This window comes from Physeter macrocephalus, chromosome 13 (assembly GCF_002837175.3).
Source record: "Physeter macrocephalus isolate SW-GA chromosome 13, ASM283717v5, whole genome shotgun sequence".
In the NCBI taxonomy this organism is placed as follows: domain Eukaryota; kingdom Metazoa; phylum Chordata; class Mammalia; order Artiodactyla; family Physeteridae; genus Physeter; species Physeter macrocephalus.
Genome location: NC_041226.1, coordinates 22,005,417 through 22,026,030, shown reverse-complemented (window position 1 = coordinate 22,026,030; position 20,614 = coordinate 22,005,417). Strand labels below are relative to the sequence as shown.

At 46.5% G+C, this 20,614-nt stretch overlaps 1 protein-coding gene across 1 annotated transcript; it reads left to right on the top strand.

The window, feature by feature from the left end:
* Positions 1-8,931: 8,931 nt before the first annotated feature.
* Positions 8,932-19,969, top strand: CBY2 (chibby family member 2). Its single transcript, XM_007129778.2, has 3 exons — positions 8,932-8,985; positions 18,560-18,963; positions 19,192-19,969. Exons 1-3 carry the CDS (start codon positions 8,932-8,934, stop codon positions 19,967-19,969), a joined length of 1,236 nt encoding a protein of 411 aa, XP_007129840.2.
* The last annotated feature ends 645 nt before the right edge of the window (positions 19,970-20,614 follow it).

Here is a 20,614-nt window from a genome sequence, read left to right as displayed (position 1 = left end):
CACTCTTGGATGGAGTGAACAAATTAACTAGTATTAGGAAAAAGTCTGAACTGTGGGGGGACTTCTAAAGGCTTCCAGATTCAGAAGGTAAGTTTGCAAGGATGGTATGCAGCACTCGAGACCCCCAAGCTTCGATGTTACCCTATGAGGACCAGCCCTGCACATGGTCGCCTTTCTGACTTCACCAAGAAGGATTTTTAAAAAATTAACTAATTAATTATTTTTATTGGGGTATAGTTGTTTTACAATGTTTGTTGGTTTCTACTGTACAGTGAATTGAAGTAGCGTTCCATGTGTTATACAGCAGGTTCTTATTATCTATTTTACACATATTAGTGTATATATATCAATCCCAATCTCCCAATTCATCACACCAACACCCCCCCCTTCCCCCCTTGGTGTCCATACGTTTGTTCTCTACATCTGTGTCTCTATTTCTGCCTTGCAAACCAGTTCATCTTTACCATTTTTCTAGATTCCACATATATGCATTAATATACGATATTTGTTTTTCTCCTTCTGACTTATGTCACTCTGTATGACAGTCTCTAGGTCCATCCACGTCTCTACAAATGACCCAATTTCATTCCTTTTTATGGCTGACTACTTCTTTATCCATTCGTCTGTCGATGGGCATTTAGGTTGCTTCCATGACCTGGCTATTGTAAATAGTGCTGCAATGAACATTGGGGTGCATGTGTCTTTTTGAATTATGGTTTTCTCTGGGTATATGCCCAGTAGTGGGATTGCTGGGTCATATGGTAGTTCTATTTTTAGTTTTTTAAGGAGACTCCATACTGTTCTCCATAGTGGCTGTATCAATTTCCATTCCCACCAACAGTGCAAGAGGGTTCCCTTTTCTCCACACCCTCTCCAGCATTTGTTGTTTGTAGATTTTCTGATGATGCCCATACCTCATTGTAGTTTTGATTTGCATTTCTCTAAAAATTAGTGATGTTGAGCAGTTTTTCATTGCCTCTTGGCCATCTGTATGTCTTCTTTGGAAAAATGTCTATTTAGGTCTTCTGCCCATTTTTTGATTGGGTTGTTTCTTTTTTTTGATATTGAGCTGCATCAGCTGTTTATATATTTTAGAGATCAATTCTTTGTCCATTGATTCGTTTGCAAATATTTTCTCCCATTCTGAGTGTTGTCTTTTCGTCTTGTTTATAGTTTCCTTTGCTGTGCAAAAGCCTTTTAAGTTTCATTAGGTCCCATATGTTTATTTGTGTTTTTATTTCCATTACTCTAGGAGGTGGGTCAAAAAAGATCTTGTTGTGATTTATGTCAAAGATTTATCTCTGGGCTTTCTATCCTTTTCCATTGATCTATATTTCTGTTTTTGTGCCAGTACCATATTGTGTTGATTACTGTAGCTTTGTAGTATAGTTTGAAGTCGTAGTATAGTTTGAAGTCAGGGAGTCTGATTCTTCCAGCTCTGTTTTTTTTTTTTTTTTTTCTCAAGATTACTTTGGCTATTTGGGGTCTTTCATTAATTTTATATCCTGCAACTTTACCGAATTCATTGATTAGCTCTAGTAGTTTTCTGGTGGCATCTTTAGGATTCTCTATGTATAGTATCATGTCATCTGCAAACAGTGACAGTTTTACTTCTTCTTTTCCAATTTGTATTCCTTTTATTTCTTTTTCTTCTCTGATTGCCATGGCTAGGACTTCCAAAACTATGTTGAATAAGAGTGGTGAGAGTGGACATCCTTATCTTGTTCTTGATCTTAGAGGAAATGCTTTCAATTTCTCACCATTGAGAATGATGTTTGCTGTCGGTTTGTCATATATGGACTTTATTATGTTGAGGTAGGTTCCCTCAATGCCCACTATCTAGAGAGTTTTTCTCATAAATGGGTGTTGAATTTTGTCAAAAGCTTTTTCTGCATCTTTTGAGATGATCATATGGATTTTCTCCTTCAATTTGTTAATTTGGTGTATCACATTGATTGATTTGCTTATATTGAAGAATCCTTGCATCCCTCGGATAAATCCCACTTGATCATGGTGTATGATCCTTTTAATGTGTTGTTGGATTCTGTTTGCTAGTATTTTGTTGAGTATTTTTGCATCTATATTCATCAGTGATATTGGTCTGTAATTTTCTTCTTTTGTAGTATCTTTGTCTGGTTTTGGTATCAGGGTGATCACCAAGAATGATTTGCTGTCCTGTTATCTTTGGAACCTGGGTGTGTCAATTGCCCTGCTTTCCAACACCTGCCACTTCTGTTGGTTCCTTCAGTATTCCCACAAATGTGAGTGATTCAACCACAAGTATTCACCTCAACCAGCCACCTCTGAGAGCAGACATTGTATTTTTCTACTTCCTTCCCGCCCAAACTTTTCCAACAGTTGATCTGTATTTTTTGCCTGACAGACTCATGTGCTGCTCTCTTGCTCCTCCTGGCCGTTGCCTTGTGCTTCCTGAGAAGGTGAGAGCTCCTAGCCCGTCCCAAGAGCAGCTTGGCCCAAAGCCTGGCTGGGCCCGGGCTGTTCCTCTGGCTCCAGACTAGAGCTGCCCTCTGTCCTATGTAGCAAAAATAACAAACCTTCCCAAACATGTCATGCAATTTGGAGAGGACAGGCATCATGGTAATTTACTACACCCACGCAACTCCCCATCCCCTTCTCCACAAATGAGAAGGAGAGAAAAGTCAGAACATATGCCCCATGCCCACCTCTGACTCCTGGACCAAGAGCTGCAGTTTCTGTGGCTCTCTGGGGAAGGGCAAGGGGCCCGTGCTCTCTAATGGACCCTGCTGCTTGTTGAATTTCCCCGTGTGATTCATCACCAGACAAGCTGCAGACATGGAAAGCGGGGAGAGTCTTGGATGCGTGCTTGACCTTTCCTTTGTCTCTGTTCTACCTGTCTGTTTAGATTAGAAAGCCACGAGGCATGTCTACCTCTGCGCTCTGTGCGGTACCCACCAAGTGTGGATGCTCATGGAACGTGGGTGATTGATGACGGTGTTAATCTGAGTAGTAACATTTGGGGCACAATCTCAAGGAACTTTTTCAGTACTGGGTTACAGATGTGTGTGTCCTGCTGAGGAGGAAGAGACCCAAGTCATGGGCAACTGCAGAAGCCGGTACCAGGATTCCCAGTTCAAAATGCTCTTCTCTTAAAAACAAAAGGCAAATCAAGCAAGCAAGCAAACAAACAAGCCCTCATCCAAGCTGTAGTATCAAGCCATTTTAACAGCAGCACCAGTTGTGTGTCAGCTGCTTGAGATTTTAAGTCAAAGGGAGCAAGGCAATTTTGTCCGAAGGCACCAAAACAACGATTATTGAGAGCTTACTGTCGGCTTCTTTACATATGTGATCTCAAATTTGATGTAATTTCCTTATTTTGGAGATGCGTAAACTGAGCTTCTGTGAGGTGGGGTAACTTGCCCAGGTCACAGAGTGATATGGACTGAATGTTTGTGTCCCTCCCAAATTCATATTGTGCAGCCCTAATTCACAGTGTGATGCTATTTGGAGGTTTGGCCTTTGGAAGGTAATTACGTTTGGATGAAGTCTTAAGGATGGGATTAGTGTCCTTATAAAAGAGAAAGAGAGACTAGAACACACACACACACACACACACACTCTCTCTCTCTCTCTCTCTCTCTCTCTCTCTCTCTCTCTCTCTCTCTGTCTCTCTCTGTCTCTCTCTGTCTCTCTCTCTCTCGTGTAACGACACAGTGAGAAGGTGGCCATCTGCAGACCTGGAAACGGGCCTCATGAGGAACCAAATCTTCCAGCACCTTGATTTTTGAACTTCCCAGCCTTTAGAACTGTGAGAAATAAAAGTCAGTTGTTAGGCCATCCAGTCTGTGGATGTTTTAGCAGACAGAGCTGACTAAGACACATAGTAAATAACTATTTCTGGACCTCCAGATTTGCACACAGGTCTTCTGTGACCAGTGTCCGTGACCTTGCTATCTGCAGCCTCATTTATTCTTATCGGTGCCTTTCCTTTGGGTTCAGTAAAAGAAGTTCTTTTCATGCTAATGTGGCAGGCCAGTGCATGTGCCTATTTGCTGTGTTTCCTTCCCTCAGCACTCCCCCTCCTAGGATGAGGTGGGGAGGGGCTTTGACCAGATAGCAGTAGATAATGAGTCATCTGCGTGCTGTGAGGGCCACAGATCTGGTGACTGCCCCTTGCCCTGGAGCCAGGCCTCTGCAGAGAAAAGGCAAAGGTCTATGGCAGAGGCGAGGAAGGAGGGAAGTAGTACCCTAGGTCCTTTCGCGCTTACCCTATATCCAAATCTATCAGCAGCTGTCTTTGGTGATTTGCACCATGGTCTGGACCCAGGGAGTCTCCGTGATCATCCAGTAGCAGGACTTCCTTTCTAGGAGTGAACTGTACCATGAGCCCCCCTGATATCATGGGTCTCACTTGGGTCATACTAGCAAACCACTGAGTAACTTAAATGGGTGGTCTGTTTCTTTCTCCAGATATGGCCTCAGGGCAGGATTGGGGTAAGGATTTTCTCACCCTGGAGGGAACTAGGGGACAAATGGTCAAAACTAGGGAGAAGGCAGGGGGTCTAAGAGCAGGCAAAATAATAGAATGGAAATGATAATAAATATGAATAATATATAGTATGTGTAATAGTAATAAAATACATCAGGCTTACTAGCAGTTTCCTTTGTTCATGGGGAGCCTTACAGGGCAGAGCTTGTGTTCCTTGGCACTAGAGGTGGGAAAAAAGGGGATCAACTGAACTTGCTGGAGATGGGCCAGGGTGATGGGCTTAGGGACCCCAAGGGTGGGCTGTAGCCCAAGGGTGGTAGGATCTGCATATTTGCCAGTGACTCTGATTAAGTGAAAATAACATAAAGTACTTAGCACAGTGCTGGTGTTTATTATATGTTCGGTTAATATTAGGTTATGTTATGGGTTGAATTGTGTCCCCCCAAAATGATATGTTGAAGGCAGAACCCCCAGTACCTCCGAATGTAATCTTATTTGGAAAGAGGGTCATTGCACATGTAATTAGTTAAGATGAGGTTATACAACAGTAGGGTGGGCCTTAGTCCCATATGATTGGTGCCCTCTTAAGATGAGAACAGATACAGACCCACGGGGGAGAGCGCCATCTGATGCCAAAGGCACAGACTGAAGCACTGCAGTGCCATCAAGGCAGGCCAAGGACTGCCAGCAGCCTGCAGACGCTCGGAGAGAGGCGAGGAAGGTTCTCCCCTACAGGTTTCCGAGGGAGCCTGGTCTTGCCAATACCTTGATTTTGGACCTCCAGCCTCCAGAACTGGGAGACAATGCATTTCCGTTGTTTTAAGCCATTCGGTTCATGGTCCTTTGCGCAGCCCTAGGAAATGAATACAGCCACTTCCCTCTCTGTTTAGTCTTCCCAGCTCAGCCTCAGAGATGCATGTGCAGGTGCTTCCGTGAGGTGTGTGTTTAAGGAAAAACCGAATTGTGTTTTCAGGCAGTGTGGGAGTTAATCACTTATAGAAACACTTGGAGAAAGAGAAAACAAGTGTCAATGAGGATGTGGAAAAATGGGAACCCTTGTGCACTGTTGGTGGAAATGATGGTACAGCTGGTGTAGAAAACAGTATAGAGGTTCCTCAAAAAAAAAAAACTACATATGATCCAGCAATCCTACTTCTGTGTATATATCCAAAAGAACTAAAAGCAGGATTCTCAAAGAGATCTTTGCCCACTCATGTTCATTGCAGCATTATTCACAATAGTCAAGAGGTGGAAGCAACCCAAATGTTCATCAGTGAATGAATGGATAAAGAAATAAAATAAAATGTGTGGTATATAAACACAAAGAAATATTATGCAGCTTAAAAAAAGGAGATCCTGTCACATGATCCCAAATAGAGGTTTTTTGAGGACATGATGCTAAATAAGCCAGTCACAAAAGGACAAATACTATATGATTCCACTCATATGAGGTATCTAAAGAGGTCAAAATCATAGAAATAGAAAGTGGAAAGGTGGTTTCCCAGGGCTGGGCGTAGGTGGGAGAGGAGGTAGTGTTTAATGGTCATAGAGTTTCAGGTTTGCACAATGAAAAAGTTCTGGAGAGCCATTGCACAGCAATGTGGATGTATTTGACACTCCTGGACTGTATACTCGAAAATGTTTCAGATGGAAAAAAAATTTTTTTTAAATAAATTTATTTATTTACTTATTTTGACTGCGTTGGGTCTCGTTGCTGCATGCGGGCTTTCTCTAGTTGCGGCGAGCAGAGGCTACTCTTCGTTGTGGTGCGCAGGTTTCTTCTCATTGTGGTGGCTTCTCTTGTTGCAGAGCATGGGCTCTAGGCACATGGACTTCAGTAGTTGTGGCATGTGGGCTCAGTAGTTGTGGCACATGGGCTTAGTTGCTCCGCGGCATGTGGGATCTTCCCAGACCAGGGCCCGAACCCGTGTCCCCTGCATTGGCAGGCGGATTCTTAACCACTGCACCACCAGGGAAGTCCCTAAGATGGAAAATTTAATGTTACGTGTTTGTAACCACAATTAAGAAATAAAATAAAAATTTAAAAAGAAACCCTAGGAGAAGTTCCCATTGAAAATGAGAAATTCTTTGATAATGTGATTAATTACTTTCTTGGTTTTTCCATATGTATGTCTTTGACTTTTTTTTGTACATTGGATTTTCTTAAAGCGAGGCTTGCATGTAACTTGGGTGCGGGAGCTTCTGGTGGGTTGTTACAGTGACCCTACCCTGGTCCACCACTTCTTTCCCTGCATGTGGCATAATAGTGTGGGGTTGGAGTTCCCCGCCTAACGGGAGACTTAAGGTGCGTAGGAGGGCTCCCACTGACAGACTCTAGAGGCAAATGATTTGACAGAATTGAGGCCAGGGGACTAGGCTGTCCCTTTCGTGAAGCCCAGGTGTCAGCAGTTTCTACATGTGGTCTAATAAAAATATATGTTTGGTCTTTGTTCCCAGTTCCTGGCACAGAGTAACTTAAAACCCTTGGGATTTCTTGAGTGATAGATGTGTCTTTTATTATTCAATCACCAAAGGCCAATGAAATACTCAATCATGACCATATAATGAAACCTCCATAAAAACCTCTGAAGGACAGGGTTTGGAGAGCTTCCGAGTTGGGGAGCACATGAAGATGCGGGGAGGGTGGTGTGCCCTGTTGGGTGCGGAAGCTCCGCCTCCCTCTCCCCTCATTCCTTGCCTTAAGCATCTTTTCCATTTGGCTGTTCCTGAGCTGTATGTTTTATTAAAAAAAAAACCAACAACCCCAAACCTGTATTTGTAAGTAAAGTGTTTTCCTGAGTTCTTTGAGCTCTTCTAGCAAATCATCAAAACTGGGAGCCTCTGATTTATAGCTGGTTAGTTAGAAGTACTGGTGGCCCAAGACTTGTGACTGGCATCTGAAGTGTGAGCAGTTTTGCGGGACTGAGCCCTTTAACTTGTGGGCTCTGGCACCACCTCCAGCTAGGGTGTGTCAGAATTGAATTATAGGACATCCAGTTGGTGTCAGAGAACTGAAGAATAGATTGGTGTCAAAAAACATCTCAGACTACATTCTTTCTCTTGGTCTGGGTTTCTTCCTTCTTGAGTAATCCAAGTAGAAGATGCCACCCCTGGAAAGAGGATAGGGGTCTCGGCCCAGCCTGGCAGTGGGGATGTAAACGTCAACCAGGATGACCAAACAGGGAGCCCGTGTTTGGGCTATTGTGTGTCACACCGACCTTGACCGGCCATGTGGACACAACCAGGGTGAGCTCTTGCTGACCATCAGATGCCTCATTCCCACCGATGCTCAGAGAGAGACCATGAGCCTTGAAAAACACCATATTGTTTTGTGATGTCACTGGAATGTTCTGAGTGTTTGGTGACCAACTTCTGCATAGGACCTATACCTGGCACCTGACATTGGTATGGCTTTTTACTTGAGATGGAAATAATAATTTTAGAAAAGGTAGAAGGTATCGGTATCTCTGTTCCACAGACTTTCAGAAAGCTTTTCCATCAACTGTAATACCTGTCTTAATTTCTGTTCAGAGACTGATAAAACATTGTATCAGATATCATCTTCACATTCTTTCAGAGTCAGATTTTCATAACGTACATAATTAACAAGAGGGGATAAGTGAGTAGTAAAAAGTCCTCTGTTTTTCAGGTGAGAAGTTGAGGTACAGAGGATGGGCTGGGAAGCAGAAATCTACTTATTTCCTCTTTTCCACAGCACTCGAGGCCAAATTTTACAAGAAAAAGAGATACCAGGTCTGAAAGCCTAGAAATTCCAATCAGTGTGGTTCTACCTCAGGTAGGGATAATCACAGAAGGATGCAACCTCTCAGTTTTAGCCAGAATAGCCCTCCTCTGTCAAAACTCTAGCAGGATGTCATAGAAGGAGCAGAGTAGTCAGGGCCTCAGATTCTAGTTCTAGGTCAGCTGCCAGCCAGCTGTGTACCTGGGGGAGGCCACTTAGTCACTCAGCGTCTTGGGTTTCTCATCCCTCGAATGAGGGGGGTGGGTTAGGTGATCTGGGAAGACCTTCCAGCCCTACCACTTGAAGTTTCTGTGACTCTCGGAAATAAGCCAGTCTTCTCAAAATTAGATCTTTTGGTGCTTGCTGTTGTGCAACTACTCTGGATTTATGGCGGCAGAATTAGAACTGACACTTGCAGTCAAAAGCATAGGTCTGAATCCGTGAACCTAGGATGTGGGCTGAGGGGTACAGGGTCTCGCGGAGGGGTCAAGAGAATGAAGGCCTGCTGTATACCAAAGACAGAGAGAGTGTAAGAGGGGTGGGCCTGAGGGGTTCAGAATGGAGGCCAATGAACGGATGACAGGCTGGAGATTCTCAGTTCTCCTCCTGCTAAGCAGCTGTTTCCTGGGAGGGGTCCTCCTGATTGGATTGTTCCTACTGCTGTGTCACAAAGGGGGCAGCCTTGCTTCTCCAGAGTCACCTAAGGCCCTGTTGGAAGATCATGGCGGTGCAACCAGAGGGGCTAAAATGTAGGGTGGAGGAATCCAATGCAGAGGTAACTATCTGAAAGCTCTGTCCAGGGATGTGTAGGAACAGGATTGATCGCCAGTGGGCATCCTGGGATCTTGGAGAGCATGAAATTAGAGGACACCTGCTGCCTGGGCACATGGGCAGATGTGCCTCATGGGTATACCTGCCAAGGGGGCACAAGTCCCGTGGCAGGTTCCAGACACCCGGCAGGGTGCTCTAGGCTGGTGCTCGGGGTGAAGGGGGCGTCTATAAGCTTAGATGATCTGAACTGGGCCATCACGAGAGCTGTGAGAGGGACCGGTGTGCTGACTGGACCTCCCCAAATGAGATGGTTACAGCTGGCAGCAGGAAGGACTGATCTGGTTAACAAGGGGAGGAAAGGGGACTTCCCTGGCGGTACAGTGGTTAAGACTCTGCACTTCCACTGCAGGGGGCACGGGTTCGATCCCTGGTCGGGGGACTAAGATCCCGCAAGCTGCATGGTGTGGCCAAACAAACAAACAAAAACAAAACAAAACAAAAAACAAGGGGAGGAAGGGAGATGGAGCACTGATTTGATCATGTGGCGGCACTGGGCCATGCAGTGCGAGGGAGAGATTGTATAGGAACGGGAACTGGAAACCCTAGGAAGCCCACTAGTAATGGCAGAGGTGGAGTTAGAGGCTTGAAGCCAGGTCAGTGCCCACTTCCTCTGCTATGCCGCAAACTGGGCACATGCCACTTGCTTCTTCCCTTGCTCTTAAGAGATAGTGCCTCTTCTCTGCCCATCTTCACTGCCTACCGTGAGCTCCCTGCGTGTATCTGCCACATTCTGCTTCGTTTATTTTGTTTTTTTGTGTGGTACGCGGGCCTCTCACTGTTGTGGCCTCTCCCGTTGCGGAGCACAGGCTCCGGACGCGCAGGCTCAGCGGCCATGGCTCACGGGCCCAGCCGCTCCACGGCATGTGGGATCCTCCCGGACCGGGGCACGAACCCGCGTCCCCTGCATCGGCAGGCGGACTCGCAGCCACTGCGCCACCAGGGAAGCCCTCTGCTTCGTTTTGAGGCTGAGGCCATTCATCTGGGAAGGGGATTGCAGCAGCAGTTCTGGGTTTCCAGAAAGTACCTCTGGCCTCCCAGCTCCCAATCATGCCTGGCGCTTCTCATTTACATTTCAAATGCCTATGATTCACTATTTGTTTCACCCTTAGGTCTTTTCGGGTCTTATTGATTTCCAGTTTTTCTTCCTCACATTAAACATTTGTGTTTTCTGATCTGTTTCCCTCCAGCACATTAACTTGCCAGCCATCAATGTTACTTCCTGCCCAAGCTCTCTGCCCTCCTGGTTCCTTTTGTACATAATGATTCAGTTCTCACCAGCATTCCCATTTCCCCAGTGAGCGCTATCTGTGAGTTTCATAAAGGCACTGTTTCCTGTGAGATCATTAATGAAGGATCGATACCAGGTCAGAATGAGCTCCCACAGCAGCCTCCAGGGCCCCCCTCATCCCTCGATGTTGCCTTTTCTCAGTCCTCTTTGTTTGGGTTTGTTCTTCAGAAGCTATGGAATCCACCAACAATGCCTGTATCTCTACCAATTTGAATAAGTGTTAGGAGGAAGATTTCAGAAGATTGTGTGTTAAACAATGAGCTAAAACTACCAGATACATGACAGATGACATCTTTCAAATGTCATCTTTCAAATGATGACATCTTTCAGATGACATCAGCAAAGATGACATCCTCTTTGCTGTTAGTGTTATATGACTATCAAAATCAATCACACTGACCTGTGAATTATCCTCTTATCTGTTCGCATTTGTTAAAACCAACATTGACTTTCTCATGGTGCTCAGAACAGAGTTAATTTAAAAATATGATAATGAGACTCGGCCTTGTCAACCGGGTCTGAAAATTAGTGGCGGATCTGGCTTTTCCTTCCAGCATTCTGGGCCTCTCAGCTTCACATGCTTGAAAAGTAACCCCAGATGGTTGAATGTTCTCTGACCGTAACCCTCAGTAATGCTGGCAAAGTAGGGCTTAAAAACCTTGGTCTGGGGCTTCCCTGGTGGCGCAGTGGTTGGGAGTCCGCCTGCCGATGCAGGGGACACGGGTTCGTGCCCCGGTCTGGGAAGATCCCACATGCCGCGGAGTGGCTGGGCCCGTGAGCCATGGCCGCTGAGCCTGTGCGTCCGGAGCCTGTGCTCTGCAATGGGAGAGACCACAACAGTGAGAGGCCCGGGTACCACAAAAAAAAAACAAAAAAAACAAAACAAACTTGGTCAACAGGCTTGAAGTCTGCTGGGAGCATCTGGACGTCTCTTCTGGTCTGCAGTAGCCATACTTCTCCAGGAGTGGAGAGAACCTCGGCGCATGTCAGCTAAACTGGCTAGTCACTGTCTAGTCCTGTTCCCGAACTATTTAGATGGGAGGCCAGCAGCCCCAGAAATTCCACCCCATAAGGTCCCACGCAGAGTCCTGTTCCTTAGACACCCCTTAGCATCAGAAGGAGACTTTGCTCTTATCACCTCTCCTTTGCCTTTGCCCTGCCCGCCCTTCCACTGGCTCTTCCTCCTCCATGGTCTCCACTTGCCACACACAAGGCTGGTGATCTGACAGAAGCACATAGTTGGTGATTTCATGTATTTTCCTTCTAGGACCAAATGCATTTAAAAGGATATGCCAGGGAGAAGGCCAGGCCTGACGTTAAGGACGGATTCCCAACCATGGGTGGGACTCAGGCACCTATGAGGGAGATGTTGGTGCCCAGGGCCCTTCCTGGATCCTCAGCACTAATGCATCTTACTTAGGTCACAACTGGGAGCACATTGCCCCTGAGGGCAGAGTCTCCTGGTCGCCTTCCTAACAAAGCCAGATGGAAGGTATGATGAGCGCCATGGCCATCTGTCTTCCCCTCCTACATCCTTTCTCGTATCCCGTTCTTTCACGAGGAAGCCCCCCTTTTCCTCTCCCACCTACTGGGTCTGCATCCACATGTGAGGGCATTTCCCACAGGTCAAGGAAGAGACCATCCTTTCCTTCATGGGGAAACCAGGCCAGGCTTCTTTGGGGGCTTGGATCAGCCTGCTGTAGACTCCACCTCCTAGGCTGAAGAGAACTTTCGGGGGTGTTCCAGGGGCTTTTTCTTGGCCCAGACCTCCTGGCGGGGCTCAACGACACCAAGGACAGATTAGTTTAGCCCATGAAACCAACCCAGTGATACCACCGGTTGAGGAGACGTACCAAGAAGGAGCTGGCTTCAAACATCGGCTAAGGGGGCCTGGGATTCTTTACCTCAAGTACCTCAAGGGTTTGCTTAGCTCAGATGCTCACTTTTTGGAAAGTCCTTTTGTAAAGAAATACAGTCAGCATTTGCTATAGTGTTTTAGGCCAGGAATGTTTAAGCTTTACTAGTAGAACTGGCCATCTGTTTGGTCTTTTTTTAAAATTTTTTGGCTCTGCGGCATGTGGGATCTTAATTCCCCGAGCAGCTATCGAACCCGCGCCCCCTGCATTGGAAGTGTGGATTCTTAACCACTGGGCCGCCCGGGAAGCCCCTGTTTGGTCTTTATGACAGCTTACCGACCACTTTCTTAGCATCTCACAACACCACCAGGAACTAGGCAGAGCAGCTACATTGGGGTTCATTTTAGAGGTGACATTCAGAGAAGTTAAGTGACTTTCACAAGAGCAGTCAAAGATGGGACTTTTAAGCCCAAAGCTACTGGGAATTTAAGACCTCTAGCCTCATTGGATTATAGGTTCAAGATGGCAGTGTGGACAACCAGCATGCTTGTGTGCAGGGGACAGCTTCCTTTAGGGACTGTGTAGATGGACACGGGGAAAACCCCATGATGTAACAGCTCTGCAGTTTAAAAATGTGAATTGTAATGTGGATACGGCTTTCCTAAATAGACTAAAAATGTTAAGGTAAACAAAATCACCACTTCTGAGGGCCCAAAATAGTATAATGTTAACAGTTTTGTGTAGTTCGATCTGATATCTCCTCCTTACCTTTCAGTGCACTTTGGTTGATTAGTGCATTGGCAAGGACTCATTACACCTCCACTGTATGTGAAACGGGTTGTTCTAACTTCCAGGACTAGGGATGTCAAAAAAAGTAAGGGACGGGTCACTGTGCTCAGATAATTACAATTTATTCATCTGGGGACAAGATGGGACAAGACATACGAGAATCACTGCAAAGGAATGATATCAACACACATGCAAAATAAAATATCTGGGCATTATAAAGAGCTAGAGTGAGCCTGCAGTTTGGAGTCAGATATCCTGGTTTTACACCCTTGTTGGCTATGTGATCTTTGGTAGAACCACGGTAGCTCTTTTCAGTAAGATATTACTTATGACTATGGAAATCAGTTAGCATATCATCACATAATAGTCATTCAGTGTTACTTCCTTTTCCTTGCTCTATATAATCAAAGGAAATGCTAAGCAACTTCTCTTTTGAATCCACAGTAACCATTCTTGCATGTCTGTAGCTCTCTAAAAACAAAGAAGATGTCACATATTCTCCTTTTATTTTTGAACTCTACAACAAAGCGTCTGAAATAAATAGGGTAGATGTTAGTAACTAACTGCTGTGGATGGTTGCACAGGTTGTGCACTGCAACACCAGTTGTGAATGGCACCCTCTAGAGTTGGGCATTGTACAGCCTGCACAAACATAGGGGGTGGCTCTGAATCATGCTAGCATCCACATTTTCTAGATATGGAAACTGAGGCAGAGAAATTAAGTGATTTTGTAAAGGCTATGCACTCATACAGCACAGACCCAGGACTCTTTTCAGTTTTATGATATCCAGTCCCCTGTTCCCCATACTGTACTGCCAGAATTAATGCTTGCTGCACGTCAACCTCCCTGACTTACACCAAGAAATAATGGTTGCTATGCATTGATTTTCAAATTGATTGGAAGTTCCCTGAGAACAGATGCCAAATTAATGTTAGTTGATTCATTGACATAAATGTGATTTGGTGCAAGAATGTTTAGAGTGGGAATAGATTAGGGTGAGAAGTTTTCACAAGGCCAAGGAAGAGATTTCCTTGGAGGACTAAGTCCAGCTAGGTCTGAATGGAATCGGGGAAATATGGGAAAGAAAGAATTTGTCTTGCCTCAATCCCTTCCCAAAGTTTAAGCATGGTTCTTGGTATATCTGAAATCCTGTATATTTAGTATTTTCCCTTAGATGGTCTCATTTTCAGAAAAAGAAAAGATGCTGCTCTACTTTAGCCTCATCTTAATCCTATCCATAGGATTGTGGGTTTGATAAAATAGGTATATTTTTCTAATACCCATTAAAATAAATGTGACTATTACAATTTTTACAGTATTTAAGTGTTTTATCTAAGAAACTAGGCCATGAGGCAATGCTGGAGTTGGCCACCTTCTGGGTCCTGTCTGGGGATAAGAGGAAGGATAGAAGGACTTAGTCGTAAGAGGAAGGGTTGGTCTCTTGGTTAAGGAGGTAAAGGAGACCTATCAGTCCATCAGTATTTTCTGGATTAGGTGCATGGGCACGGAACAGAGACAGCACAGGACTTGCTTGGAAAGTGTTGGTCATTTAAGGGAGGGGACATGATGTCAGCTAGGTTGATAAAAGAGGACTGCTGGGGCCATAGTGGTGCCAGTTTATAAACATGGATCCCTTCGACCAGAGGAAGTTAGACAAGAGGATATTAGAGATAATGCTACGACCTTTCATTATACAGAAATGGAAACCAAGGTCAGAGGGTTAGAGGATGTAACCGAGGTCACCCAATGGCATGCGTAAGGACAAGGGCCCAAATATCCAAATTGTCCATAGCTAGGGATCCGCCACCCACATGTTAAGTTTTTATTTAGTGCCTTTATGTTGAGGGGATAGTTGAAAATCCCTTGGGTACCCAGTTCAGGATATGGATATAAAATAAAGGCAGCTGACTAGGTAGGATGATTTAAAGGCCATCAAGGATACTACGAACAGGTATAAAGCACTAGAGGTTTCTCTTTGGTTGTTCACCTGGATCAGGAAGAGTATCTTTCTGATAGAAACCAATCATGAAAAAGAAATGAGAGAGTTGGGGAAACGTGAATCAGTATTTGTTGATATTAAGGGATCACTGTTAAATTTTAAAGGGAAGATAATGGTATTGTGGTTTTGTTAAAAAAAAATAGGCATTGATATATTTATGGATAAAACAGCACAATGTCTATACTTTGCTTTGAAATAACCCAGCGGCAGGGGAGTGGTTCTGGAATTGGATGAAGGTATAGATGAAGCAAGTGTGGCCTTGATTTGATAACTGCTGAAGCTGGGTACATGGAAATTTATTAGACTATCCTCTCTCTTTTTGTGTATGTTTGAAATTTTCCATAATACAAAGTCCCCAAGTAGTGAAAGTGCTTTGCTTAATTCATGGAGATTTCCTACATGTGTGCCTCACATATATAAGTTCAGGGAGCCAGAACTGGATTTGTGACTTACTGAGTGAACTGGTGCTGGTTATTTAACTTCTCTGAGTTTCAGTTTCTCCATCTGTAAAATGGGAATAATAACACCTTATTAAATCAGTGTTGTGAAGATTAAATGAATTCAGTAGCGCAAAACTTCTTCCCTTTCTTTCTCTTGATGGGTATACACATCATTGACTAAAACTACATTTTCCATAGTAATATCTTCAAGAGCAGGATATTGCTGCCTAGATGGAGTCCTGTAGTGCTTCATCCTTGGAGGATGAAGAGGACCTCTCAAGATTTACTCCTTATTGACCTTGGCTAATCTTCCCAGTCTGGGATCAAGGCACCTTAAATTTATAAGGAAACGGTCTGGGCTCTTCACAATGGGGTTCATTCTGATCACAGTTTCAGCCACAAGAACCATTGTGCTTCTCCCATTGAGAAAGATGAAAATCATGGAGGCTGAATTTATTTAAAGTAAATAAGGTTCTGATCACAGAATGTCCCTGCACCCTTGCTCTCTGGAAGATTAAGCACAACCTTACAAAGTTAATGACATGCTTATTGGAAAGTTAATAGCATAGAATCATGCCTTCTGTTTATCTAGCTCTTTGGCTAACCAACTTTATACGCTGTACAAATTATATATCTCTCTATATGCCTATATATATAATGTGAATAACCTGACTTGTTTTCTATCTTCTCTATCTGTAAAATTTTGAAAATAACCTAAGAAACGAGAAATTAATACTTGGAGAGCATTGCAATGTACTTGGATGAAATGCTTTTGGTGTATTTAGAAGCAGCTCTCATGATCTTATTTTTATTTAAATTCATTGCTGCAATTGTTACCTCTTCTCCAGGATGCATCCCACTGTTCACTGCTTTTTGAATTCATCTCAGAATTCCTCCATTAGTGAAATCTCCTTTTCTTAGTAACAATACCTTACATTTACATTTCTTACATGTAAGATGGCACCTGGCAGTTTTTAAAACACTTACATTTCTATGGCACCTGGCAGTTTTAAACACACTTTGCATTCATTATCTCATTTAATCCTCACAACGGTGTTGTGAACTAAGCAGGGCACGTGTTATTATTTCCACTTTACAGGTACAATTTGCTGACTTTCAATGTTGGAAGGTGGTGCCTTTAAGATCACAGAGTCTGACGCTCTTTTGTACTAGTGAAAATCTGGGTCTCAGAGAGGATGAGAGCTCTCTAGTTTCACGCTGCTCATCAGCAACAGAGCCAGGATGAGCATCTGTGTGACCCCAGTCTTGACCCCTTGGCCTTCAGCCCTGGTGTAACCCTCACCTGAGCAAACTGCATTCTACCTGGCTCAGAGCGGTTCTGACCACCGGAAGCCAGAATCACCTGAGGGAGCTGGTTAGAAATACAGACGGATGAGTGAATGAGTGAATCAGTCTTGTAAGTAAAGGCTCCAAAATCTGCATTTAAAACACTCAGCTTATTCTTCTGTATTGAGAAGTGTGACAGTGGTTTGTGGGGTTTAAGCTCTGTGGCTCTGATCCTCTTTTTTTTTTTTTTTTTTTTTTGTTTACAGTACGCGGGCCTCTCACTGCTGTGGCCTCTCCCGTTGCGGAGCACAGGCTCCGGACGCGCAGGCCCAGCGGCCATGGCTCACGGGCCCAGCCGCTCCGCGGCATGTGGGATCTTCCCGGACCGGGGCACGAACCCGCGTCCCCTGCATCGGCAGGCGGACTCCCAACCACTGCGCCACCAGGGAAGCCCCTCTGATCCTCTGTTTATGTGGTGGTTTTGAGGTGCATGGCCACCATCATGAATTCCTCTATGAATTCCTTGGTATCCTTAGATGTCGTCACTGCCACATGTTGAACTCCCATTGCTCGGTGATACGTCTGTGATGGTGCCCTTCCTTTCCAAAATTATCAGCTGGACTCTGTTTTAAGCTCAGCACCATGTTGGTTGGTGTGAAAGGGGCTGCTATCAGGGATGGCTAAGAGTGGAGGATAAGCCTGAATGGGGCTAGGAAGAAGGTGGGACTTACCAATAGCACGGCCATTTGGGACAATGTGAGTGGCTGTTGGGTGATGTCAATTGTGGGTACACATCTACAGCTCCGGTAGCTGGAGAACAGTGTTTATTCTTCCTCTAGGGTGACAGAAGTGTGCCAGAACCCATGCTTAGTGCTTTCATACGTTACCTCTTTTAATCCTAAAATATTTCTGAGGCAAGGCAGTAGGTGCAGCTATCCCAATTTGAAAGCGTGGTAACTAAAGCTCACATAATTTGTCCATGTTCTTGTAACTAATCAAATAATGGGGCGAGGACTCAAACAGTTGGTTGACTCCAATATCGATGCCTTTATCCTCCATGATATATTCTTGATTCTCATTTTTCATGGATTCCATATTTGTGAATTTGCCTAAATTTTTTTCACTGAAATTAGTTTGCAACCCCAAAATTAATACTCGTCTCACTTTCATGATTATTCGTAGACATGCACAGAATGATGAAAAATTTGAGTTACCTGATGCACAGGTTTCCAGCTGGAGGTGCCTTCTTGTTTCAGCTCTCAGACTGTAAAATAGTGTCCTTTTCACAGTTTATTTAGTGTCACTGTTTTCACACTCTTGTGCTTTTTGTTGGTGATTTCACTGTCTAAAATGGCCCTCAAGCATAGCGCTGCAGTGCTGTCTAGTCGTCCTAAGCACAAGAAGGCAGTGATGTGATGTGCCTTACAGAGAAAACACCTGCTAGGTAGGCTTCCTTCCCGCATGAGTCACGGTGCTGTTGACTGCAAGTTCAGTGTAATGAATCAAAAGTACATTTTAAATAAGGTGTCTTTCAACAGCAGACAAAGTTATTTATTAATTGGTTGAGGAAAATGTGACCAGAGGCTAACAGGAACCTAACGCTGTGCGTCTTTTCGGAGCACTGGTGCAGTAGTCGCTAATTCTGTGTTCGCGGGACTTCATAGAACCGCGAATAACGAGGATCGATGTCGTTTCCTCGCGAGGAACCCAAGAGGCCAAGTGCAAAAGCGCCCTCTGTGGCCAGTCCAGACCCCCAAACTGGGTTTCTTGTGGGGTCTCCCGGCCTCTCATGTGGTCAGCCAGCCTCGGGTGCGTCAGCTCCTTCATTAACTCTGGGCTTCCCTGTTCTCTCCCACAGAGGGGTACAGCCGAGCCCTTCCTGAGGCTCCACAACTTGTACCCCACCCCGCGCTGTGCCAGGCAGGCCGCCCTGCCCAGGCTGAGCCGCCGGGCGGTCAGCCAGCACTGCTACCCGCCGAACCGCTTCCTCTCCGTGCCCCTGGACCCCATGGAAAGCCCCACCTCCCAGGCGGACCTGGAGCTGGACTACAACCCTCCCCGCGTGCAGCTCAGCGACGAGACGTTCGTCTTCCAGGATGGGCGGTGGGTGAGTGAGAACTGTCGCCTGCAGCCCCCCTACTTCTCCCCGTCCTCGTCCTTCCACCACAAGCTGCATCAAAAGGGGCTGGCCAAGGAGTGCCTGCGGCAGGAGGAGAACAAGTCCCTGCGCGAGGAGAACCGCACGCTCCGTGAGGATAATAAGTCCCTGAGCGCGGAGAACAAGTCCGTGCGCGCGGAGAACAAGTCTCTACGCGAGGAGAACAAGTCTCTACGCGAGGAGAACAAGTCTCTACGCGAGGAGAACAAGTTCCTGCGCGCGGAGAACAAGTCCCTGCGCGAGGAGAACAAGTCCCTGCGCGAGGAGAACAAGTCCCTGCGCGAGGAGAACAAGTCCCTGCGCGCGGAGAACAAGTCCCTGCGCGAGGAGAGCCGCACGCTCCGCGAGGAGAACCACATCGTGCAGGTCTTACGGGAGGAGCCCCAGGCTGCGCTGGGCCGCGAGGACGGCCGGGCCTCCTCGCCGCTGCTGCGCAAGGACAACGCTTCGTCCCTGGAGGCGGCGAAGAAGGACCCGGACCTGCAGGTTCATGGCGGCCGGGAGAGCAGCACTCTGCAGCTCCTCCGGGAGGAGAACTGGACCCTGCAGCAGCTGCTGGAGCAGAGAAAGGCCTACTGGACCCAGCCGGACGAGAAGGCGGCCTCGACCGAGATCAAACCGGTTCCCTCGCCCCATGAGGCGCCCCACGGGCTGCTGCCGGACCAGGGTGCGGGCCTCTCCTCCCCCTTCGAGGAGCCCAAGGGCCCCCAGGCCCCGCAGGAGGACTCCAAGACGCTTCGGTCCCTGCGCGAGATACTCAGCAACCTGTCCGGGCAGCCCAGGGAGGAGGCGGGCAAGGTGGGTCTGGGCCTGCCGGACGGCGGCCAGTCCCTGGAGCCGCTGCGGGAGATGAGCCAGGTGCTGCAAGCCCTCCGCGAGGAGAAGCGGCTCCTGCAGGAGAACTGGGCCCTGCACGTGCTGCGTGAGGAGCACCAGATTTTCCAGGAGGAGAGCAAGGCGCTGTGGGAGAGCAAGAAGCTGAAGCTGCGGCAGAAGCTGGTCATCGACACGGTGACCGAGGTCACCGCCCGGATGGAGCTGCTCATCGAGGAGCTGTACGCCTTCATACCGACCGGGAACAAAGACCCCAAGAAGCCCAGCAGGGTCTGAGGCTCCCCGTCCGAGCCGCACCGAAGCCCCGAGCTGGGCCACCAGACGGCATCGCCCGCCTTGCCGTGGCCGCCTCGCCTGCCTCCACCAGCTGGTGCCCGTGCAAGAGCAGAACGAGTGGCCTGGCCAACTCAGACAAGCAATAAAGGCGTGAGGAGGCTAAGGCCACTAATCGCGCGTGCTGCTCTGCTTTCTTTTCTCATTTTTCTTTTTTGTGAGCACTTGCAGGCTCACGGCAAAACGGACCAGAAAGTACAGATTTCCCACATACCCTCTACCCCACACACCAACCCGCAGCCTCCCCGCGATCAACATCGTCCGCCAGAGGGCGCACTTGTTACAACTGATGAACCTGCATTGACACATCATTATCACCCAAAGCCATGGTTCACATTAGGGTTCAGTCTGGGTGGGTTCATTCTGTGGGATGGAACAGAGTATATACAGAGTATATTCACTGCCCTAGAACTCCTTTGTGCTCGGCCTGTTCATCCTTCCCTGCCTCCCACCCCTGGCAACCACTGATCTTTTTACTGTCCCCATGGTTTTGCCTTTTCTGGAGTGTCATATAGTTGGAATCATACAGTAGGCAGGCTTTTCAGCAGCAGGCATTTAAGTCTCCTCCATGTCTTTCCATGGCTTGAT